The sequence below is a fragment of the Myxocyprinus asiaticus genome, chromosome 31 (assembly GCF_019703515.2).
Source record: "Myxocyprinus asiaticus isolate MX2 ecotype Aquarium Trade chromosome 31, UBuf_Myxa_2, whole genome shotgun sequence".
Classification (NCBI taxonomy): Eukaryota; Metazoa; Chordata; class Actinopteri; order Cypriniformes; family Catostomidae; genus Myxocyprinus; species Myxocyprinus asiaticus.
In genome coordinates, this window is record NC_059374.1 from 32,528,331 (window position 1) to 32,554,967 (window position 26,637).

At 35.4% G+C, this 26,637-nt stretch overlaps 1 protein-coding gene across 3 annotated transcripts in view; it reads left to right on the forward strand.

Annotated features, from left to right (window-relative positions):
- LOC127421922 (beta-1,3-glucosyltransferase-like) overlaps positions 1-26,637 on the forward strand; it is a 114,664-nt gene that overhangs the window by 86,761 nt on the left and 1,266 nt on the right. For all 3 annotated transcript variants that reach the window (XM_051665145.1, XM_051665146.1, XM_051665147.1), the window contains 8 exons: positions 2,534-2,670; positions 4,615-4,678; positions 6,655-6,786; positions 16,884-16,953; positions 19,393-19,506; positions 24,736-24,835; positions 24,980-25,099; positions 25,457-25,601. In XM_051665145.1, the coding sequence (XP_051521105.1) occupies positions 2,534-2,670; positions 4,615-4,678; positions 6,655-6,786; positions 16,884-16,953; positions 19,393-19,506; positions 24,736-24,835; positions 24,980-25,099; positions 25,457-25,601 (882 nt within the window). The remainder of the gene's footprint in view (positions 1-2,533; positions 2,671-4,614; positions 4,679-6,654; positions 6,787-16,883; positions 16,954-19,392; positions 19,507-24,735; positions 24,836-24,979; positions 25,100-25,456; positions 25,602-26,637) is intronic.

Genomic DNA, 26,637 nt, shown 5'->3' on the forward strand with positions numbered 1-26,637 from the left:
TTCGGAGGGAAATTTGTTCTTTAATTCACCAAAGTGGCATTCAACTGATCACAAAGTATAATCAGGACATTATTGATATAAAAAACAGCACCATCATTATTTGAAAAAAGTAATTTTGATCATTTTTTCACAATCATTTTTTTATACATTTTGTAATCATGCTAAATTGCTAATTTGGTCCTAGAAATTCACTTGCCATTATATCAAACACAGTTGAAAGCTATTTGGTTCATTAAATGAAGCCTCAGTCTTTGTGTTTGTTTTTGAGTTACCACAGTATGCAATAGACTGGCATGTCTTAAGGTCAATATTAGGTCAAAAATGGCAAAAAAAGAAACAGCTTCAGAGCTCAAGAAACTCATCAGTCAATAATTGTTTTGAGGAATGAAGGCTATACAATGATTAACATGCACTAAGATTTCATACAAAGGTGTATACTACAGTCTTCAAAGACAAAGGACAACTGGCTCTAACAAGGACAGAAGGAGATGTGGAAGGACCAGATGTACAACTGAACAAGGGGATAAGTACATCAGAGTCTCTAGTTTGAGAAATAGATGCCTCACATGTCATCAGTTGACAGCTTCATTGAATATTACCTGCTCAACACCAGTTTCATGTACAACAGTAAAGAGAAGACACAGGGGTGCAGGCCTTAGGGAAAGAATTGCAAAGAAAAAGCCACTTTTGAAACAGAAAAACAAAAAGAAAAGGTTAGAGTGGGCAAAGAAACACAGACATTGGACAACAGATAATTGGAAAAGAGTGTTATGGATCTTAACCCCATTGAGCTTTTGTGGGATCAGCTAGACAGTAAGGCGCGTGAGAAGTGCCCGACAAGACAGCCACATCTATGGCAAGTGCTACAGGAAGCGTGGGGTGAAATGTCACCTGAGTAACTGGACTGGACAAACTGACAGCTAGAATGCCAAGGATCTGCAAAGCTGTCATTGCTGCACATGGAGGATTTTATGATGAGAACTCTTTGAAGTAGTTTAAGAAGCTCTGAACATTTTTTTTCAAATTGTAATTGTAATTTTCACATTATTAATGTCCTGACTATACACTGTGATCAGTTGAATGCCACTTTGGTGAATAAAAGTGCCAATTTCTTTCCATAAGAGCAAAATCTGTACATTATTCCAAACTTTTGGCCACCAGTGTATATATAATGTATATAGATTTTTAAAAACATTCTTTATTGTTTTATGTGCGTTTTAAGTGCTACTTAAGAGAGTTGCTGTCCATATTTGAGGTGCTGAAATGCAACAGTGTTGTGTCAGTCGTCAGTGTAACTTCATTATATATGTGCATAACTTTATAAATACTTACAATTTACCTTTAGACAATCACTGCTTTATTCATCAGATGTGCATTTGCAATGTTTCGTTTTCACAAAGTCTGTGGGTTGAGGTGCATTTGCTTCCAGGGTCAGTTAAGACATATGTTAATGGACTGCCGTTAGCCACAAAGGCACTGTGAATGATCCTGTCAATGAAAAGCATGTATTAAATATAATGAGGTTCACCATGTTATCAGCGGAGTGCAAAGTAGAAAGCTGGAGGCTGAGCACCAATCAAGCGAAGGTTTGCTCTTTGCTCCCCAAAGTGATAATTGCCAATGTTGCACATTGTTGTCAGGCAAGAGCGCACTTGAGTGCCTGAGGGGAAGATGAGGAGGTTGTTGAAGAGGAGAAAAGTGGGAAGACATTTTGACAAGCCAAGACAGACAATTTTACTCTTAAATAAAACACCTCCATTCCCTCTGAATTTAATTTGCAAAACAGTCGTGCTGCCTTTTTGTACCAACTATGTGGTTGTGCACACAAATCCGTGTAGGTAATTTATTGATTTAGGCATAATTATTTTTGCAGTCATTTGTTAATCTATTTTATGAATTTTTTCTAACTATATAATTATACTGTATATTATTATAGGTTAGATAGCCTAATCAAAATATATAGGCTAATTGATTTGATAAGTAGACCTATATAATGCTATTCTGTTTACAAACAAAATTCCAAATAAAAGTATCTTGGTCACATTGAATACTACTGCATGAAGTGTGATAATCTCAACATTAACTGTGAAATTTTGTGATTGTCCAGCATAAGTCTGTGTCCTTACAATGCTCGTAAGCGCTCTACGAATATTCCAGAGCACACGTAGATTTACATAGATTTTCAAGTACTACTTACGTTTCGATGCTTTTGGGATACAGCCCATAATTCTAAGATAATTCATACGATCATTTTTACAGTCTACTTAGGCTTACAATGCTTTTGGGAAACGAGGTCCTGAATATCTTTTTTAAAAGTGTAAACAGTGTCTGGAAAGCTTTTTAACTGATATGATTCATACAATTTACAAGCAGACAAGATCAGATTTCAAAATCATTGCATTCAAGCCAAACTCTTTATTTCCATTTGCCCAGCTGTGCAAGCTGTGGCATTTAAATGGGTGGCAGCTGTAACAGTGTAATTTAGCCTAAGATGACCATCACTCAGTATGTGATCTCCACATTGTGTCCTCAGGAGTGGTTTCTTGGCAAGCCACTACATGATGAAGAGTCCACCATCATCCATCATTATGCCTTCTCTGAAAACCCCACAGCCTTCAAGTACCCAGACTTCTCTGCTGGATGGGCGCTTAGCATCCCTCTTGTCAACAGGTTAGAATGAATCACTGAAGTCACTAGAACGAATATGCTTAGGTTGAGCTATTTCAATATATGCTTTATATGCAGAGTTGGGGAGTAACAGAATACATGTAACAGGATTACGTATTTAAAATACAAAATATTAGTAACTGTATTCCACTACAGTTACATTTTAAATTGTTGGTCATCAGAATACAGTTACATTCAAAAAGTATTTTACTGAAGAGATTACTTTGCATTTTATTGTCATTTGTTTAATTTAATATTTAGTCTATTTAGTTGGAAAACATTTATCCAAATAAATGATGTGATCCAAAGGGCGTTTAAACAGCTGTGAAACACTTTCCTAAGATAGCAGACAGAGAAGTAAGTTTGGAGCAGCAGAAATAGAAATAAACCTCATGTAAATTGTCAAGTGAATGTTTAGCTTTATGCTAAGCTAAAATGCTATTTCTGGCCATGTTACTTGCACCTGTTACCAGGCACGACTATATTTTTTTTATAAAGAAAATAGTTAGATCATTATCTTTTTTCTCTAGTAAGACCTTTGATATTAGGGCAAAGAAAAATTATTCTTCATGAGAATTTGTTTTGTTTTTCTGTAAAATTATCTAAAAAAAAAACTTTTTTAGAAGCAACACTGCATAAGATATTTAGTTTTTATTTTATTTTAGAATATGTTTTAACATCTGTATTTTGTCTTACTGTACTGGCAGATTTTTTTATATTTAAAACAAGTGAAAAAATCTACCAGTGCTGAAGAAGTAATCCAAAGTATTTAGAATATGTTACTGAGTAACTTTGAGTAAACTAATGAAATATGTTACAAATTACATTTTACTTCATATATTCTGTAATCTGTAGTGGAATACATTTCAAAAGTAACCCTCCCAACCCTGTTTATATGCTTTTAATACTTTTTTATTATTACATTTTTTTATACTTTGATATGCTTTTACAAAAGATTGTCCCAGTAAATGAAATGTATTAAAACTATTTTATTTGTGTTATTCTTACAGTTTCTGAAAGTTTATTTAAAAAATAAAAAAATTATGTCTGCTCACAACTTTTCACCTCAGTTGCTATCTGACATAAAATGTTATATTCAATTAGAAAAAATTTAGATTGTGAGATTAAGAAAAGTTACAGTTACATACCTGAATAGAGTCAGGTGGTTGGAGGGGAGGGGATGAAAAATAAAAGGAATTTATGGCGCCAGCTGAAATGGGGTCATTTTAGAGGCAACCAAGTTATTAAATATTGATGGAAAGATTTCACAGACAAGCTTTTTTTATTATTGGATTAACATGCACTAATGAATCTAGTTACTTTTTAGTCAAAAACAGTGTAGCACATAACATTTTAATTTTTGTAATCAGATTACAGTTAATAAATTCATTACTTTTAAATACATTACTTGGATCACACATATTTCTAAATATGTATTATTTATTTAAAACATGAATTATATTAATATGAACATCTCTTTGTTTTTCTGTGACAGCTAAAAGGTTTGCGCCCCAACTAGTCATTTTATTACAAATGTATGACTCGGGTGCGACAATGAACAAGGAGGAAATACATACATATTTTCACTTTGTTGAGCAGAAGAAAAAAATAATTATTCGTTTTTTAGAAAGTAACAAAACGAAAGTATTTAGTAATGTGATTACTTTTCCGATGAAGTAATCAATAATCTTATTACAATTTTAGAGAAATAATTAGTCATTTATAGTGGATTACTTACTTTGAGAAATTTACCCATCACTGTTACCATGGTACATTATAGAATGATTACAGTTTGCATGGTACATATGTTGCCATGGAACTTGGTTGTTTTTCATACTTTTTGTTGGTCTGATTTGAAATGTTATATTTTGGAGAGGTATTTGAGTGTTATTTATATTTCTTGTTTTTGTTTTAGTTCATTAATTTTGCTGCTCTTTTGCCTTTTAGGTTGGCAAGCAAAATTGAACAAGAGCCTTTAAAGTCAGACTTCACCATAGATCTAAAACATGAGGTGAGAATTTTCTTCTCCCTTAATCGAGTATTAAATCAGCTCCAGTGATGGACTTTGTCATTATTTTAATTTTAATAAAGGGGTTGATGAACTTGATGGTAGGTGTTATGTCATTGCAATGGAAAGCTTCAAACCAAACTTCTTTAATCTATCCCTCACCCTCTCTCTTGCTCTCTCTCTCTCTCTCTCTCTCTCTCTCTCTCACTCACTCACTCACATACACACACACACACCCTTTCTTTCCATCAAATTCTTCTCGAAAAAAGATTTACCCCATTCAGTCCATAGTCTCTAAAAAACACCATGTTCTCTGTACCTTTTTCAGGATAAGTAATATGTTTTTTCTCCCTCACATGTCTCATTTAGTTTGTTCCTCTCCACAGAGCTCCCTGCAGAGCTTAGTTCAGACAGTCTGATAACTTATTAGGATGCACATCGAGAATCACATTGTCCTGTTTCGGGGACCTAATTATATATATATAGAAATAAGAACATTTCTTACCTTGCTTTTGATGGATTTTTAATGTTCCAAATCATCAACAATAAATTTATATTTGTTTGCACTAATTTAAAGAATTAATTATTAGCACTTGTGAGCTGCAGTGGTGCTCATGAAGGTTATGTGAGTTTGAATTTGGCTTGCAACATTTCCTGATATTTATTTCCCCTTCTCTGCATCATTTCTATTTGAATTTTAATATTTACACAAAAATAAGCTATTAAGCCATTTAAACATTATTAAAAGCCTAATCAAACAGAGAAACAAAATATAAATATACATACAGTAATGAATGAATTGGTATCAATGAATGATTTACCCAAAAATGAAAATTCTCTCATAATTTACCCTTTTGTCATTCCAAACCTGTATGATTTTCTTTCTTATGAAGAACATAAAAGTTGTTTTAATGAATATCACAGTCCATCTTCTCATTACAATTGCAGTGGATAGTGTTTCACTATAAAGCTTATAAAAGGACCCAAAAGTATTATAAAAGCAATCCATGCAACTCAAACCTCATATTCCAAGTCTTCTGAAGGTATACGATAGGTTTTGGTTTAAAACAATCCTAAATTGAAGTAATTTTTATTTGAAAATCTTGACGTCTATTGCTTGTTCATGAGCACTTTGAGAGAAACGAATTTATGGTGTCTGTGTGTTCACGTGAGATATTGCATTGTTTAGCACTTAAACATGCACTCAGTAATTTATTCCTCCGTAAAACAAATTAACAGTAATTTTGAAACAAATTTAGAAAATCGTGAGCACTCAAATCAAGAGATGAAACTCCAGTCATATCAGTAACCTTATAAAAACCTTTTATTCTACATGGAGAGGATCCCCTAATAGGAGCTGCCATGTTAGAATCACATAACCAGTCAAATACAATCTCAGTAAACCACCCTATTATTGGAAACTTTTACTAATGGATTAAAGTATTTATGACTGACTGTGAATAGTGAATTTCTACAATGGCAATAAAAAAAGTACTGTGTTTGAATGATGCTGCATACACATCACTAGTTATCAGTGAAAATCCAGTATGGCAAACAAAAAGATTTTAAATGTTTTTATCTTCTGAAAACTAATTTTGTCAATGTTTAGAATTACACTAGCATATAGATTACCTTAAAGCTAATCGATATGGACTAAAAGCAGCAAAATATAACTTTTTTTATTTCACAATAAATTTATTGCACATGTCCATCATTATACGTGCAGGTACATCTACTGAATATGTTTCTATCGATCATGTCTTTTTTATGTGATATTTTTGTTAGAAATTGTAAATGGTTATCCGTATGTATGAGGGCATTGAAATTATCATAAATACCATGACCTGATATTTCTACTTTCTTGTTTTCATTCATATGTTGGCCTGAAGCTGTGTTGAAGAACCATCTTTAGGTGTACTTGCTCAAAAGCACTGAGGAATTTTAGCTGTATGTGGTTCAAAGTACACCTCATCCTACAGGTGGCGCTGTATATCTGGGAGGACGGAAAGGGGCCTCGATTAACGGCGGTTCCAGAACTTTGCACGTTGCCTGAGCGCTCTCCAGTTGCCCAACACTGTGCCACCACTGTCAACAGCCACTCACCACAGTGTGTAGGTAACCTCGACACATAGCAAGAGCACTTAACACACCTTTCACACACACCTCTAATCAGTATGTGGAGATGGCTGACAGGGGAGAAAGTGCAAATCTTAGTAAGGTAAGAGTTTCCGTACCATGATTTGCACTTGCAGTTAAAGTCAGAAGTTTACATACACTTAGATTGAAGTCATTATAACTCATTTTTTAACCACTCCACAGATTTAATATTAGCAAACTATTGTTTTGGCTAGTCGTTTAGAACATCTACTTTGTGCATGACACAAGTAATTTTCCAACAATTGTTTACAGACAGACAGATTGTTTCACTTTTAATTGACTATATCACTATTCCAGTAGGTCAGAAGTTTACATATACTAAGTTAACTGTGCCTTTAAGCGGCTTGGAAAATTCCAGTAAATGATGTCAAGCCTTTAGACAATTAGCCAATTAGCTTCTAATAGGAGGTGTATGGAATTGGAGGTGTAACTGTGGATGTATTTTAAGGCCTACCTTCAAACTCAGTGCCTCTTTACTTGACATCATGGGAAAATCAACAGAAATCAGCCAAGACCTCAGAAAAATAATTGTGGACCTCCACAAGTCTGGTTCATCCTTGCGAGCAATTTCCAAATGCCTGAAGGTACCACATTTATCTGTACAAACATTAGTATACAAGTATAAACACCATGGGACCACACAGCCATCATACCACTCAGGAAGGAGAAACATTCTGTCTCCAAGTGATGAACGTAGTTTGGTGTGAAAAGTGCAAATCAATCCCAGAACAACAGCAAAGGAGCTTGTGAAGATGCTGGAGGAAACAGGTAGACAAGTATCTATATCCACAGTAAAACGATTCCTATATAAACATAACCTGAAAGGCTGCTCAGCAAGGAAGAAGTCAATGCTCCAAAACCACCATAAAAAGCCAGACTACAGTTTGCAAGTGCACTATAGGGGCAAATATCTTTTTCCCCTTTCATCTTTTTTGAGAAATGTCCTCTGGTCTAATGAAACAAAAATGTTACTGTTTGGCCATATTGGCCATTGTTATGTTTGGAGGAAAAAGGGTGAGGCTTGCTAGCCGAAGAACACCATACCAACTGTGAAGCATGGGGGTGACAGCATCATGTTTTGGGGGTGCTTTGCTGCAGGAGGGACTGGTGCACTTTACAAAATACATGGCATCATGAGGAAAGAAAATTGTGACTTTCAAGCTCCAAAGAGGACATAAAATATCTTTGTTCATATATTGCAGAAGAAAGACATACAAGTTTGAGTAAATGGTAAGAGAATTATCCCTTTAAATAGCTTAATCCCTTATAGGTGAAGTATGTACTTTTTATTTTATTTATTTTTTTATGTTAAACGTGCAATTTTTTCTTCGTTTCGTGGGCAGACCTTGCAAACTTATACTGACACCTAGCAGCAAGTATTCAACATCACACTAAAGCAAAAGTTTTCAGTTTTCAGTGCCATTGTAAAAAAAAAAAAAAAGAAAATGCTTTATTCGCAGTAAGCCATATTTAATTTATTCAGTGTCTGAAATTGTCAGATAACATGAGTAGTTTTCAGCTTATCATGTGATCTTAGCCTGGTGGCCCCTATGAGGCGAGCCACTCTGTGTATATTAAAACTGCTTTTTTTAGGCTGCCAATATGGCTGGAGTCTTCAGCTCATGTAAGTGTACATCGTTTTAACTTATTTTTGAAAACCACTATTAATTTCTTGAGGGATAATCCTTTTTATGGAGGAAAAAACTGGGGAGAGTATCTTTTAAAATGATTTTATCTCACCAGGGCCGGACTGGGATTCATATTCAGCCCGGGATGTCATGTCCAAGTAAGCCCACACCCAAAAGGGGGGTTGGAGGTGAAGATGATAACAATAAAACAAGATCACAGCAAAAATATGAAATATATGCAATTACATATGCAAAGCTCTCCATGTCATTATACCACATACGGCATTCACTAAGATTTTCACTTTGTCATAAGACTTCATTGTATGTGTTGTAAAAATAAATGAATGTTAAAGGGATATTTGATCATTTCCTCACCCTCATGCCATCCCAGATGTGTAAGACTTTCTTCTGCAGAACATGAATGAAGATGTTTAGAAGAATATCTCAGCATCTGTTGGTCTATTCAATGCAAGTAAATGAGTAAAATAAATAGTAGTAAAATCCCACTCCAGCCCTGGGCCCAGCAGGAATTCTCCCGATTTTCCCGATTGCCACTCCGGCCCTGTATCTCACCTCAGCTTAAAATGTAACAGTAAGCAAGTAATTTGTCTGTTGAAAAGTCTAGACACCAGCATGACATAGCTATATGGGCTCCACCAATTGCATGAGTTTCGGGCAGGACTATCTTTATTCGGCCATTGGAAGATGGGTGGACTGTTTGGGAAACCTGTTTGAAGAAAGCCATTTTTTTTTGCAATTCCACCCACAGAAATTGTACACCTCGCTTTTAAGGTGTAATTTCAGTGAAGTAATTTAGTACATAGCCTATTGTTTTGTTTTGATTCTTTATGCAGCAGTACGTCTTAAAGCCTTGTCGGCTTGCCAAAGTTTTAAAACCTTTGAAAAATGAATCGCATAAATTAATACATGAGCATGATGAAGATTTAGAGCCTCTGGGTTTGAGCCCGGAATTTTTTTTTTTAAATCAAATTAAAAATCCATTTGTTCTAATGCATATTCCTGGTCTTTTATCCTGTTTTAGTCTCAGCTGCCATTTGTTCCTATAGAAGTGATATGCTTCAAATTTTTCACAATTGAGTATGAAAATGTGAAGCCAGGCTGTTTACCGACATCAGCATCAACTGCATTAAAGAGCCTGTCCCCTGTTATCATTATGGACCATTACAAAGTCACTGATTTATATGCTACTTTAAGGTTTCTGTTTGAAATATTGCATTTCAGAATTCATAATCAGTTTGGGACTCTAAATTTAGTTAAACCAAAGAGTCATATTTGAAAAGCTTTTATATATTATTATAGTGATATGAAGCAATTACATTTTTCGTACCTTTCAGTCACTTTTTGTTCACAGATGCAAATGTGCTTGTCAGTTCTCACCTCATGATGGAATGGAAATTTTCCTTTTAATAAGGTATATTATTTTGGGGACAGTGTTGAAATGTATTCGGGGAGACCAGGATCACACTATTTTCTCAATTGAATATTTATCACGGTGCATTGTTTTTTAAAATCACTTTTTGTAAACAGAAGAATTCATGTAAGTGCTGTTATAAAATTATAAGCTTCACTTTTTTGCATTTAAACTCTCTAAAAAATTGGTCCCATTCACTTCCATTTTAAGTGCCTTACTGTAACCCAGATATTTGCATTGAACTGAAAATGAGGGACAAGTCAAAAAAAATTTTTTGTTGTGGTAATCAACATTATGCCACAAAAGCTTTTAATTGAGCTTAAGTTAAAGCTTTTGAGCTTAACGGAATGTTCCTTTAAGCAAACTTTAAACAGTTGTGAAACAAAACAATTAATAAATAGTTAACATGCAAAAGTGGAAAGGGTATCATACAAAATGTACAAAAACAACAAACCATTGTTTTGGCCAACAGATATTGTAATTAGTTAATGGTAAATCAGTGTGACAACTTGCCCCTACCTGACATTTATAAGAAACACAAATGTATTGAAAACCTTATGGTTAAAATGTATTTTGAGTATATGCAGTTGAACCTTGCCTTACTGTATCCCAGTTTGGTTTTATAGTGTTCACCTGTTTATCCAAGAGCCATTACAAAGTATGACAATATTGGAATTTTAGTTTAGAACAAAAGTTATTCTAATTTAAGGCTAATTGAATCTAGTTTTCAACTTGGTCTTTGAAAGATAACTACTGCTAGAGAACTCAAGCGATTTTGCAATTGGATTTTTGACTCAAAACCGCTGGGGCCGTTCATACAGAGTCTGTCCGTGCTGTTTTTCAGATGATTTCTTATGTAAACATACACTAGACTGATGTCTTAGACCTTTGTGCCATACTTGCAGTTTTTTATATAATTTCAGTGGTTAAAAAAGCTGTGTTTTTTTATTTTTTGTAGCACAAGGTTGCGTTCGTTGTGTGCAAGCCCCTTGTAGTTGTAGATTTATATTTCCCTTAAGTGACAAATAGCCCTATTCTTCTGGAATTGTTTTTATTCAGGTGGTGTTAAAACACCTCAATTCTAATAATTAAACTTTAGAATGCATTGTATAACACACATTATAAAGAAAAATGGTAGTGTAAGTTTTTTTTTTTTTTTTTTTTTTGTGCAAAAATGTCTTATCTCAACCATGTCAAACCTTGTAGAAAGAAATACATTTTCAGTGGGCTTACCAAGCCAACATAAGGATTAAATAAATAATTAAACCAACATAATATATTAAATAACCACGTCTTTTTGTAGCACAGTTACACCAGTCATCTCAACTACAGGCTATTCTAAAAGGGCAACAGCTTGTAGTCAGGGGCAGATCTCCTCTCCTGCCCTAATGTTTTATCTCTCGTCCCCACAGAGTATAAATGTCTGGAATCTGCCAGTCTTTAATATTCACACTGTGTCTGGCGCAAAACATTCTCTCCCTTGAGCAGTGCTAAGCACTCTTACCTCAGAGTTGACATTATCTGGTGTTTGCATGCCCCCCTCAGATCCATAACTAAAACTTTAACCAGAAATTCATACAGACACACACTGACATGTAAAAAAGTTGGATTGTTTGTTTGATGAAAGAGCAAAACTCACTAGATTGATTTGGAAGGACATATATTTCCAGGGGACAAGTAATTATTATTTTTTATTTTTTTAAACTGTTAGTGATAAGCGCTGCTTTAACTCTTAATGGGTTAGATTACCAAAAATCTACAGTTCTGTCATCATTTACTCACCCTCATGTTATTCTAACCCAACATGACTTTCTTTCATAAAATATATTATTTGGATATACAGTTGAAGTCAGAAGTTTACATACACCTTAGCCAAATACATTTGGCAGTGACTTTGTTGTCCTTAAGCCATTTTGCCACAATTTTGGAGGTATGCTTGGGGTCATTATCCATTGGAAGACCCATTTGTGACCGAGCTTTAACTTCCTGGCTGATGTCTTGAGATGTTGCTTCAATATATCCACATAATTTTCCTTCCTCATGATGCCATCTATTTTGTGAAGTGCACAAGTCCCTCCTGCAGCAAAGCACCCCCACAACATGATGCTGCCACCCCCATGCTTCACAGTTGGGATGGTTTTCTTCAGCTTGCAAGCCTCACCCTTTTTCCTCCAAATATAACGATGGTCATTATGGCCAAACAGTTCAGTTTTTGTTTCATTAGACCAGAGGGCATTTCTCCAAAAAGTAAGATATTTGTCCCCATGTGCACATGCAAACTGTCTTTTTTATGGCAGTTTTGGGCAGTGGCTTCTTCCTTGCTGAGCAGCCTTTCAGGTTATGTCAATATAGGACTCATTTTACTGTGGATATAGATACTTGTCTACCTGTTTCCTCCAGCATCTTCACATGGTCCTTTGCTGTTGTTCTGGGATTGATTTGCACTTTTTGCACCAAACTACGTTCATCTCTAGGAGACAGAATGCGTCTCCTTCCTGAGCAGTATGATAGCTGCGTGGTCCCATGGTGTTAATACTTTTTTTATGAGGTCTTGGCTGATTTCTTTTGATTTTCCCTTGATGTCAAGCAAAGAGGCACTGAGTTTGAAGGTAATCCTTAAAATACATCCACAGGTCCACCTCCAATTCAGTACACCTCCTATCAGAAGCTAATTGTCTAAAGGCTTGACATAATTTTCTGGAATATTCCAAGCTGCTTAAAGGCACAGTTAACTTAGTGTATGGAAACTTCTGACCCACTGGAATTGTGATATAGTCAATTAAAAGTGAAACAATCTGTCTGTAAACAATTGTTGAAAAAATTACTCATGTCATGCACAAAGTAGATGTCCTAAACGACTAGCCAAAACTATAGTTTGCTAATGTGGAGTGGTTAAAAAATGAGGTTTAATGACTTCAACCTAAGTGTATGTAAACTTCTGACTTCAACTGTATTATGCAAAATAACAGCCGCAGTCACCATTCACTTTAACTGCATCTTTTTTCCATATAATGAAAGTGAACGGTGACTGAAGCTGTTAGTCCCTAACATTTTGCAAATCTCAGTCTGCAAAATATTATCAAAGGTAATTATATTTTCTTTGTATTAAGTTTACATTGTATTTTTTAAATCTTTTTTTCACTATCACTACCTGAGGAGAAACATGTTCAATTAAATTCAAATATACAATATTTGTATAGTGCTTTTTACAATAAATATAGTTCCAAAGAAGTTTTACAGAGAATATGGCCATATAATTCCTGTTGAACAAAGTAAAGGTGGCAGCTAAAGGTAGATATATTTTAAGTAGAAATAAAACCATAATCATAAAACCATAGGCAGATTCTTTTTATTTCTTGCAGTAATTAATCTCATGATTTTTGACCAGTCTTAACCCTTAAATGCATGGTTATTTTCCCAAACACTCTTACATATTCGGGTCTTTAGAGACCCGGCATTTATATCTATCAACAATGGATTTACAAAATGCCCAAATAGTGTAAAATTGTAAATATATTTTCAAGACAATTAGAAAACAATAAACTAAAATATATTTTGATATATTTTGATGTTTTATTTTTCATAAATTAAATAGATAATGCAACAAATCAGGACAAATCAAGTACAGGATTAATTATTTTCACACTGAAATTTCATGAAATGCAACTGGCTGTGAAACACATATTGAGCTACACATAACACATAATCTACACGTGTAACTTATGTGTAACTTATGTGTAGCTTATGTGTGTCTTATGTGTATTTTCTCGGGCACTTGTTGAGTCTAAATAGATGCACAACTTACATTATTTCAGTAGAACACCTTAATGACAGTAGTCATATTATACTGTTCATGTGTTGTACTTGCTATTAGTTTACTTGATGTTGTGTCTTCGTTAAATAGCAATGTCAAATGTAAATCAAGTATATCATTGAAACATCAGTGCCACCTTGAGTAAGAAATAACATGTATATTATTTATGTGTATACTCATATAAAATACTGATAATTCATCATTGTTGATAGTTCATTGTTGCACAGAATTTCAATGTGATATAGTATTTATTTGTTTGAATATATTACTAATTTCTCTTGTAATAAACAAAGATACAGTATATGTATCCTGTGATAGTAAACTTAAATAGATTAAATCTAATTTATGGAAGTGCAAAAAAAAAAAAAAAAAATGACAATCTTGCATGCCTCGGGTCTCTAGAGACCCTATACACAATATACAATTTTATTGTATTTTTTTGTTTTGTTGCAATTTTGCCATTTTTTGTGTGTTACACTATTTATAAGAGATGGATTGAGGAATACTAAAGAGGTGTGGGCACAACTCCAAAAAATGGATGAGGTACACGGGGTGGAATGAGGTCCCGGGTCTCTAAATACCCAAAGTATGAGTTTAAGGGTTAAGAAAGCAAAATGAAATTGTAATAATGCAAAATTCTTTAATGTCAAACTTCTTTTCAAAAATATTTTATGCACTTTTTTTTCTTCGCAATTTTCTGCAGACTCCCTTGCAGCCCCCTGGGGAGCTCCTGTTCTAAACTACAAAACAATTAATGAATATTATATTTAAAATTTAAAAAAAAACAACGCAAAAGATTTTTACAAAAAATTCTCTTGTTTTAGGTATAAAGGCAAACTCTATGCAAGTACCTTAATGCAGATGCAAGTGCTTGGCCACTGCGTTGCCATATGTTTAAAGGTGCAGTAAGAGATTTTTTCATGGAAAGGGATGCAAAAAAATGTTCCTACTTCCTGAAAGATATTAATGAAATAATAGCTCTGATATATCTCACTGGTCTCTGTGACAGCTCTAGACTCTGTAAACAGCAAACAAAAATGTGTCAGCGGGCTGCGGTCTCTGACGCTTTCTGCCTGTCAATCATTTTGCGCATTCTCATTGTATTGTAGTTGCAACGAACTATTGAGGCATATTTTAAGCCATGTTGTTCATAACAGTTAAGGGGCACTATTTTACTACTGTTGTTTTTAACAACCATTTCTGCTCTCAATAGACCAATCCTGTTGTTTACAAAACTGCATGCGCAGTAAGTAGTGGCAGAAAGCCAATAGACTGTTGTGTTAGATTTGACAGATTAGATGATTAAACGAAAGTACGACACAAAATCATCATAAATACTCAAATATTCTTAGCTATACAAACAATACAATATGAGCTAATAACATATCTGTAATGTTCGCTTTATATGTTTGCTGCAAAGCAGTGAGTTGAAATGATCTTCTCAGTCCAGTCAGCTCTGTTGATGGCTTGAAGCCACAGCCATCTACGAGAACCCTCAAAATCATTTTTAACAACGAAATCCGATAAAAGTTTATTGTTTGCAGATGGTTTCTGCCTTCACTTCCATGTGTGATGTTACCAAAGGATTGGTCTATAAAGCTCATTTTGGTATTTCTGAAGTTAAAGGTTTTGGAAAGAGAGGGCGTGACTTATCCAAAGGCTCAGTCTCGTGGAAGTAGAACGGCTGAAATTATTACAGCAACTTTAACTTGCGTTCTTGCATTAACGTGGCAGGTCCGATAGAGTTACCTTCAAATGTCTGTTCCATTAAATAGGATATATTATTGTTCTGGTAAGTTGCTATAAATAATATTACTTTTATTTACTTGTTCAGCAATATTCTCTTCAAACTGTTGCCCCGCCATGAGAGTAGTTGGCTTGAAATAAAAAAAAAAAACTCACTGTGGAAGTGGACAGTTCACACTAATCTCGCTATAGCACCCCTGGTGGCAATGTTGAGAATGCATCGTGTAATTGCGTTATGTTATAAATTGCTTTCTGAGACATTTTGGAATTCATTTACACTTGAAATCGAAGTGTTTGCCTTCACGTACTTGTGTAGAGTATGTTTTGGCCTTTAATCTAAAAATAAATTAAGTGAGGTTTAGGCTTAAAACAAAAACAGCTATTAGAAAACTATTTTGTGTCGTAAGAAGAATAAACCCAATTAAAGATATATTCTCTGAAAACTATTCTTTTTATTTTAAATTTTTCCTATAAATGTAAATGTATCTTGTTTTTAGGATGTTTAGGTATTTGTACTGGAAAACAGGACAAAAATATTAAGAGTGACTAATCTTTTATTGCTGTTAAATCTTTTTACTGGTATAGAGTAGGGATGCACCAATGTATCGGCTGCCGATATTTATCAGCCAATTATTGACCAAATGAAAACCATCAGCATATTGGTTATTAGCATGAAACCGCAGATATTAAAAACAGATTGTTTAATTCACAATTAATTAGAACCACACTTGGTAAAAACTCAATTCAAATGCGCAATCCAGAAGGGTTGGCACTCCTAAGAACATGCAATATTTTATTTTTCTTTCTCATTTGTTTCTTTCTCGGATGTGACAGAAATCGGCACTTACCTATAGGCTACATGATGAGAGAAACAGTTCAAAACACTTTGAAACCAGCAGACTTTGACTTCTGAGACATCAGTATGATATAAATTAATTCTGCATGATTGATTGAATTAAGAAAAAATAACAATATGGCCTTTTGTGGTTACTAAAACTTAAAAGGCATTTTAAAATATAGTCTGCATTCAGCGCTTCAGTCAGCAGAAGTACAAAATAACATTTTGTCATATCAATCATCATGTTATCATATTTAGTTATTTTTTGTATCTTTTTTATATTTTTATCTTCTATTTCTATGTCATTGTGGCTCTCAAAATTTTGACCTTTGTTCAACAGATCCAATCCATATTCAATGGAAATTATATATTGTTAGAACAGTAAAAAAAAAAAAAAAGCTTTTGTACATTTTTAAAGCATAATTTCTAAGTTAAACAAATAATTGGCAAAATATCAGTATCGTTATCATATTGGTCTATAATTTGTTTTTTAGACGGTATTGTATCGGCCAAAAATTCACATACCGGTGCATCCCTAGTATAGAACTGAGTAAAAATATGTCTAAAGTTTCTCTTAATCTGTGTATCTCCAGGGCCAGCCCATTAAGAGTGAAAACCTTTTTGTAGCGGTGAAAACTTGTAAGAAGTTCCATTCCGAAAGAGGTAAGTTGTACGTTCTTGAAAATCAGTACTTCTAACACATAAGTAAATTGTGACTTAGTGCCCATTTATGCCACAACTAGGCTAAGTTGTAACTTACACATAGCTGGTGCAACCGTCCCCAGGCATCAGTCCAACAGATAAAGTGTTGTAGTTTAAATTCAATGAGCCATCTGGGAAAGCAAAAAAAATACAGCCAAACCAACTGACATGTCAGTTGCATCTATCTTATTGCACCGATTATAATAATTATCTTTCTCAAGTAACTTTCAAGAGTTTTAAGGGTGGTACAGTGCATTCAGAAAGTATTCAGACCCCTTCATTTTTTTCAATTTCTTTTATGTTGCAGCCTTATGCTAAAATGCATTCACTTATTATTTTTTTTCACATCAATCTACACTCCATACCCCATAATGACAAAGCAAAAACCAGATTTTTGATAACTTTGCAAATTTATTAATATAAAAAACTGAAATACATTGACATAAGTATTCAGACCCTTAATTGAAGCACGTTTGGCAGTTAATACAGCCTCAAGTCTTTTTGGGTAAGATGCGACAAGCTTTGCGCACCTGGATTTTGGGATTTTCTGCCATTCTTCTCTGCAGAGCCTCTCAAGCTCTCAGGTTGGATGGAGACTGTCGGTGGACAGCCATTTTCAGGTCTCTCCAGAGATGTTCGATTGGGTTCAAGTCCGGGCTCTGGCTGGGCCACTCAAGGACATTTACAGAGTTGTCCCTAAGCCACTCTTGCGTTGTCTTGGCTGTGTGCTTAGGGTCATTGTCCTGTTGGAAGGTGAACCTTCGACCCAGTCTGAGGTCCTGAATGCTCTGGACCAGGTTTTCATTTAGGATATCTCTGTATTTTGCTGCATTCAGCTTTCCTTCAACCCTGATCAGTCCCCCAGTCCCTGCCACTGAAAAACACCTCCACAGCATGATGCTGCCACCACCATGTTTGACCGTTGGGATGGTATTGCACAGGTGATGAGCGGTGCCTGGTTTCCTCCAGATATGACGCTTCAAACTGACACCAAACAGATCAATTTTCATTTCATCAGACCAGAGACTCTTGTTTCTCACAGTCTGAGAGTACTTTAGGTGCTTTTTTGTGTGTTTATATCACTGAGGAGAGGCTTCTGTCTGGCCACTCTGCCATAAAGCCCAGATCGGTGGAGTGTTGCAGTGATGGTTGTCCTTCTGCAAGTTTCTCCCATCTCCACACATGATCTCTGGAGCTCAACCAGAGTGACCATCGGGTTCTTGGTCACCTCTCTTACCAAGGCCCTTCTCCCCCAATTGCTCAGTTTGGCCAGGCTGCCAGCTCTAGGAAGAGTCCTGGTTGTTCCAAACTTCTTCCATTTAACAATTTTGGAAGCCACTGTGCTCTTGGGAACCTTCAATGCAGCCAAATTTTTTGTAGCCTTCCCCAGATCTGTGCCTCAATACAGTTCTGTCTCTGAGCTCTGCAGGCAGTTTATTTGACCTCATGGCTTGGTTTTTCCTCTGATATGCATTTTCAGCTGTGAGACCTTATATAGACAGGTGTGTGCCTTTCCAAATCATGTCCAATCAATTGAATTTGCCACCGGTGGACTGCAGTCAAAGTATAGAAACATCTCAAAGATGACCTAGAGAAATGGGATGCACCTGATCTAAATTTCAAGTGTCATAGCAAAGGGTCTGAATACTTATGTCAATGTGACATTTCAGTTTTTTCTTTTTAATAAATTTGCAAAGTTATCAAAAATCTGTTTTTTGCTTTGTCATTATTGGGTATGGAGTGTAGATTTATGTGGACACATTTTTTTTTAAGCATTTTAGCATAAGGCTGCAATATAACTAAATGTGAAAAAATGAAGGGGTCTGAATACTTTCTGAATGCACTGTATATGGTATAAGGGGAAATAATTGTCCCTGTAATTATTTTGAGATAAAACTGCTATATTCACAAAGTCCTGCTATAAATGGATGAATTATTATTACACCTGGGGAATAAGATCGAACAGCCAGTTACAAAACTGTGAACAGTGAATAAGCCTTTCTTTTCTGTAGAAAGTGCTCATTATTATCTGTAATACTCTTATTTCTCATTCACACCATTTAAAGGTGTGCAATTTTTTCGACATTAAAATATGCCTACTTTTTGCTATCCAAACTTAATATGCAGAAGCAACTGTAAGTAAGCCATTTGCAGGTTGGTTTAGGGGATTTGCCGATTGCTAGATTGGGAATTGTGTATATCTCATCCGGTTGTTTCCATGGGGAGAAATTAAATTTTGATCTCCAACATAAAAAAAAAAAAAAATGTGATATTAAATGACCTCCAAAGACTTATATATAAAGTTTTGATCACTGTCACAGCTAATAAATTTGAGGATTGTGGAGATTTTCTTTTATTAACTGATAAAATATTATCTGATTCCATGTTCATCCATGACAGTCCCTGTGGTGAAGAAAACATGGGGTAAGCAGGCAACGCTGCTTGAGTACTACAGCGATTACGCCGATCCCTCTATACCAACCATTAATCTGGGAGTGCCCAACACAGAGAGAGGTGAGCACTCTATATAAATCTTATGCTTTTATACTCATAACCTTGTATATTGATGATGTTAGATACTATTGCCCGAAAAAGTATTTGAACACAGAAGCCACACTTAAAAATGACAAAATATCAAACCAAGTGTTAGTTATTTTAAAGAACTATAGCACAAACACTTTTTTCAAGGAAAACCTTTAACACAGAGAAGTTTGTTAGGTTTAAAATTATAATATAATAGATATATTTATTCAAAAGTATTTGGACATTAGCGAAACATGTCCATAGTTAATGTGATGAACTACACCTGTGGTTCCTCTGCAAGGACACCTGTGTGAAATTGAGATGGTCCACAATAAATCACTTTGAGTCCGGCTGATTAAAAGTAATTGCAAAAATGCCTAAAAAAAGTGAAGTTAGCTCTAAGGAAGTTAGTTCATTTGTTTTCAGATACCACTTTATTTTGTTATCAAATGATATGAAATTATTAAAAAATAAATTAATGTATGATTTAGGTGTCCAGAAGTGTCAAAATACTGTTTGGAGTTTCCTTCAGTCTATTATTGTATATTTTTAAGTTTTAAATCAATATATACAATATAAATAAATGTATACGTTTATTTCGGTCTATTGTTGCAACTTTTCCTTGCGCCACAGTAGCATTGTGCCTTGGGAATCGCTATGCTTTTCATATACAAATGTACCGAAGCATACTATTGTCTCTTTTTTTAATTTTCATAAACATTATAATTTTCTTGCTTTGTAAGGGAATGTTCAAAATGATATTTAAAAGCTTTAATACCTCTAATGAAAACTTTTAGCGTAGGGTAAGCTTTAAGTTGTTTGTATAGTGCTTCAGGCTGGATGTAGTAGAGCCATCTGAGTTTTAGGGGCTCATTGAATTTATTAAATTTTCTCATTGAAAATTTATCATGAATTAAGTTTATTTTTCTTACGCCATTGGCATATAGTTTTATTATGAATTCATTATAATAAATTCATTATAAATGAACTTACAATTCATTTTTTCTTCTTCTTATTTTAAGCACAAACATGACTTAATGAATTAAATGTATGCTTAAAACAAGGAAAAATACTTAACTGAACATATTCTATAAAGAGAAGTCATTTAAGGAATATTCTTGATTCTATACAAGTTAAGCTCAATGGACAGCATTTGTGTGGCATAATGTTGATTACCACAAAAAATAATTTCGAATTTTCTGTCCTTTTCTTTATTAAAAAAGCAAAAATCGAGGCATTTACAATGGAAGTAAAGGGCTAAATCTTTGGAGGGTTTAAAGGCAGAAATGTCAAGCTTATAATTTTAGAAAAGCACTTACATTAATACTTCTCTTTAAACTCATGTACAATTTGTTACATAGGTTAATTCATCTCGCTTTAAGGATGTTTAAATATGTACTCAAACAAAAATGCTGATTAAGAATTTGTCTTTTTTTTTTTCATTGGAAGGATGAATTATGGATCTAACAGTGTGAATCATTCTCTAAAGGAGCATTATGTGTTTGTTCTTGATCTTATACTTTGTGACACACAAGCAGAAAGGACCTGAAAATACCAGATCACTTTCTGTTCCAGTCAAAAAATCTGATTTCATTAAAATTTTCAGCTGGTTTATGTTCATGAGGAACCATGTAATTTCATGGAGTAATTTAGGCGTGTAGGAAACAGTCAGTAAATGCTGTGTCGGGACATCTCTCGAGGGTCAACATTCATTATCTCTTTCCAAAAATGTCACACATTCATGGCAGTTTGTCACTATTGACCTATTAGATGGTTATCATTATTATGAAGTAAACTCGGTTCTTGGCTTGTAATTAAAACAGGAAGACCTATAAGAGCCACAAAGTGGGAGACCTTCATATTTTGTTGTGGATACTTTTAATTTGCCATTTTGTGTGCCCTATTTAAGTGTAAGTGTGGTTGATATGAAAAACTTTTGGGACGTTGACATGCCCTGCGGTGTGACATGCTGATTCTCCATCTAAAGCAATTTTAAACAACTATTTGCTAATTCTTCTTTTTTTTTAAATTACAATGCATTTCAGCTTTTATGACCTTGGACATTATTAATAGAGAGACTTCGTGGAATGTTTATACCTTTTAATAAATTAATTCATCACACTGCAGGAATGAACTAGTGTTGGCAACAGGGTGAAAAAACGTATGGGTCATCCCCTTGTTTGGTCATCTTCTCCATTCTGTTTGATGTTACGAAAAGCTATTGGCACATTCTGTTCTTACTCCTTGTTTATTCATAAGTGTATAAATTTGTGACTAAGAATCCCACTCTCTGCATTCAATTAGGTTGCTCTCATATTCTCACCCGATGTCAAAGCCAAAGAACAAGAGGATTCTTGCTTTTATTATTGTTGGTAGAGTGTAGTCTCGCTCACTGCATTTGGAGGGCTTAGATTTAGGGTTCAGAGGGCTAAAACATAAGAAAAAATGGTTTAACTATTGGGTTAATTTGCCATACAAGTTATTAAATCAAATGTTAATTTCCTGCCAAATGGAAACCTGATAGCTCTGAATGTAAAATCCTTATTGTAGGCTTAGTAAATAGGATAAGGCAAGAATGCGGTTTTGAACACAGACACCTGAATAATGGTATTTTGTTCATTTCTAATGAAAAATTAAAGAGAAATACTTTGTAGTGTACCTTTAATATTTCTACATACTCTACAGTATATTTAAGGTAAAGTATGGTTTGTTCCATTGCAATACTTGCAGTAATTTATATATCAATTACATAAGGTTCGTGTATTCAGTCCTTCCCTGTCCTAGGATGCTGCATGTATTTCATAAAGCCCATCACACCTCGGGTGGTGTCCCTATGAAGAAGAGACAGAGTTGTCATTACTGTCCTGAGAGACGCTGCCTTGGGGGAGTGTTTAACTCATGGTTGACATGGTTGAAGGCTATCTGATGGGCCGCCACTCTGTTATGGAGTGGTTCCTGTTCCCCCTGTAAATTTTGGCAGCAGCACATCCTGTTCTGCCCTTTTCCCTCAGACTTCTTTGCCAAATTTGCTTTTATGTTTTTCTCACTACATTCTCACTGAGCAGTTCCTGCATTCTTCTATATGAACAGTGCCTTCGGGGTCTTCCCCTTCTCTTTTATTTTCTTTCTGATGCTAGAACTTCTTTAGTCACTATCTCTATTCAATATCATTATGTGATTGTTTGCTAATGAAAAAGTTTCCTTAGATACTGTGAGGTATCACATCATGTCTCTGTTACTTATCCAAAAAATACATATCAAAGATATAGTGTTGCATTCTCTTGAGTACCATTGCTGTTTCCATTCAGGTTGTGGACAGACAGTGTGTCTTATTTGGCTGTTTGTCCTGACAGCTGAATGACAGCATTGAGGTTAAAAGATTAATTGTAAAGTGCTCAGGAAAGTCAGACAAAGTTAACTTGCCTCTGGGTTTTTTATATGAAGTTGTAGAGGCTGGATAATTGAATTTCTGTCTGTATACAACATGATGGAAGACATATATATTTTATGAGGATGCTGCATGAATTTTCTTGGTCAGCATGAAATTTTCAAAGCATATTAAGTAGTTTTTATATATATATATATATATATATATATATATATATATATATATATATATATATATACACTATATTGCCAAAAGTATTCGCTCACCCATCCAAATAATTGAATTCAGGTGTTCCAATCACTTCCATGGCCACAGGTGTATAAAATGAAGCACCTAGGCATGCAGACTGCTTCTACAAACATTTGTGAAAGAATGGGCCGCTCTCAGGAGCTCAGTGAATTCCAGCGTGGTAATGTGATAGGATGCCACCTGTGCAACAAGTCCAGTCATGAAATTTCCTCGCTACTAAATATTCCACAGTCAACTGTCAGTGGTATTATAACAAAGTGAAAGCGATTGGGAATGACAGCAACTCAGCCACGAAGTGGTAGGCCACGTAAAATGACAGAGCGGGGTCAGCGGATGCTGAGGCGCATAGTGCGCAGAGGTCGCCAACTTTCTGCAGAGTCAATCGCTACAGACCTCCAAAGTTCATGTGGCCTTCAGATTAGCTCAAGAACAGTGCGTAGAGAGCTTCATGGAATGGGTTTCCATGGCCGAGCAGCTGCATCCAAGCCATACATCACCAAGTGCAATGCAAAGCGTCGGATGCAGTGGTGTAAAGCACGCCGCCACTGGACTCTAGAGCAGTGGAGACGGGTTCTCTGGAGTGACGAATCACGCTTCTCCATCTGGCTATCTGATGGACGAGTCTGGGTTTGGCGGTTGCCAGGAGAACGGTACTTGTCTGACTGCATTGTGCCAACTGTGAAGTTTGGTGGAGGGGGGATTATGGTGTGGGGTTGTTTTTCAGGAGCTGGGCTTGGCCCCTTAGTTCCAGTGAAAGGAACTCTGAATGCTTCAGCATACCAAGAGATTTTGGACAATTCCATGCTCCCAACTTTGTGGGAACAGTTTGGGGATGGCCCCTTCCTGTTCCAACATGACTGCGCACCAGTGCACAAAGCAAGGTCCATAAAGACATGGATGAGCGAGTGTGGTGTGGAAGAACTTGACTGGCCTGCACAGAGTCCTGACCTCAACCCGATAGAGCACCTTTGGGATGAATTAGAGCGAAGACTGTGAGCCAGGCCTTCTCGTCCAACATCAGTGTCTGACCTCACAAATGCGCTTCTGGAAGAATGGTCAAAAATTCCCATAAACACACTCCTAAACCTTGTGGAAAGCCTTCCCAGAAGAGTTGAAGCTGTTATAGCTGCAAAGGGTAGGCCGACGTCATATTAAACCCTATGGATTAAGAATGGGATGTCACTTAAGTTCATATGCGTCTAAAGGTAGGTGAGCGAATACTTTTGGCAATATAGTGTATATATATATATACACCAGCCTGTCTGGCACCAACAATCATCCATGCTATTATCTAATCAGCCAATCATGTGGCAGCATTGCAGTGCATAAAATCATGCAGATACGGGTCAGGAGCTTCAGTTAATGTTCACATCAACCATCAGAATTGAGAAAATGATGGACTGGTTTGAGTATTTCTGTAACTGCTGATCTCCTGTGATTTTCACACACAACAGTCTCTAGAATTTACTCCGAATGGTGCCAAAAACAAAAAACATCCAGCGAGCGGCAGTTCTCTGTTCTAAAAATGTATTTTTAAACAAGTGGACCATTTCTCCCCTTATAATGTCTCTGTCCACTTAAAGGTCACTGTGGGAAAACATTTGCTATCTTGAGGAGATTTCTAAGCAGTGCGGTGCCAAAGACTGATTGGCTGTTAATTGTGGATGATGATACTCTTATAAGGTAAGGGGTGTAAGCTGTCTGTTTGTGTACATGCAGACAACATTTGCCTAATTTCTGGGAAAATGTTATGGTTTTAAGAGGAATAAGTGGTGTTTATATCTGTTAACATATTAGTGGGTGGCATAATGTGTTTGGTTTTCCCAGCTTGCCCAGACTGCAGGCCTTGCTGAGCTGTTATGAGTCCAGTGAGGCAGTGTGTCTGGGAGAGCGCTATGGTTATGGTTTGGGCCAGGGAGGCTACAGTTACATCACTGGTGGTGGGGGGTGAGTGTCTACAAAATGTTCTTTTTCAATTATTTTCCTTTTTTCTGATATTTAGCTGTCTACATTATCAAAATGAGCTCTCTAATTTGTCCAAAGGTAATTTCACATGTGCAGTGTTGTAGTGTATTTTGCGAACAATACTAACAAAATTTTACTTACTGTAAGTGACTGTGGTTTCTGTAAATGTGACAGTCTCTTATGTGGTATTTTTACAGACATTGCAAGAGCAGGACAAAGGAAATTAAATGACCGTTATCACAATACTCAATAATATTGTGCAAGACCAGTGTTTTTGAATGTACATCGGAGAGGTCAGTGAGTATGGTAGTAAGTATTGTTGTGTTGTGTATTATATAGGATGGTGTTTAGTCGAGAGGCTGTGGTCCAGTTATTGGCCAGCGGCTGTAAGTGCTACAGTAACGACGCCCCTGATGACATGGTTTTGGGCATGTGTCTCAATGCTCTACGAGTCCCTGTTACACACAGTCCACTCTTCCACCAGGTAAACACACTACTGTTTTTTAAAGCTATTTATAATTACACAAATTCTTACCCAATCCTTAACCCTATCCCTCAAAGAAAACATTTAGCAGTTTTAGAACAAAAAAATATTTCATTTTATGAGTCATTTTTTCCAAATGGTTGTCTCAGTGTGATGATGACTTAGGATTTTTACATGCAAAGTTGTAGTCCAGCTACATCTGTCTGTCCAAATATACATGACACAGTGCATAATCAAATATTCAGATCAAATAGTTCAGCCTAAAATATTTCAACTTTTTTTTTTCAGAGAATATATCTTGTGCATTTTTTCACTTATTTTTTATTTCTTATTCCTTAAAACATGTGGAAATGACCTACAAAATACACTTATATTCAAGATATATTCTCTGAAAATAAGTCAAAATATCTTATGCAGTGTTACTTTTCAAGTAAATGTATCTTGTTTCAATGGTTATATTTTTTACTGGAAAACATGACAAATTAACTAATTTGACTAATTCAAACTTATTTTTGCAATGTTTAGTACCTCTTCAGACACTGCAGTGAATGTAGATATCAGATATTTGCTGGCTCTGAGATGAGTGTTATGATATGAAGATATTTTAGCTCTGAAAACAATGAATGAGACAAAAACAATCCAATAACGCCCCAATAACCATGACGGGAGCCAGTCGAGAGTTGTATCTTACATATGGACGGGCCAATTATTTAAAATGTATTCTAGCAGATTGGTTATTGTTCTGCTTTATTTAGAGCTACTTGTGTAATTTATGTTAATATAATTTTACGGCTAGAAGTCATAAATGCTCAGATCAGCTCATTTTTCCAATTAACTGATTCAATGTAAGTATTTGACATATAGGCCTATATGGCAGACTGTGTTACATATAGTTAGAAAATCAATATGCCCTAAAGGTAAATTTCCAGTGTTGCCCCTTAATATAAAGGTTAATGTCTGAGACTTTTTATTGCTGATCTTATTTTTTAAGGAACATGTCACTTGGGGGGAAAAATTGTTTTTTGAACATTCTTTT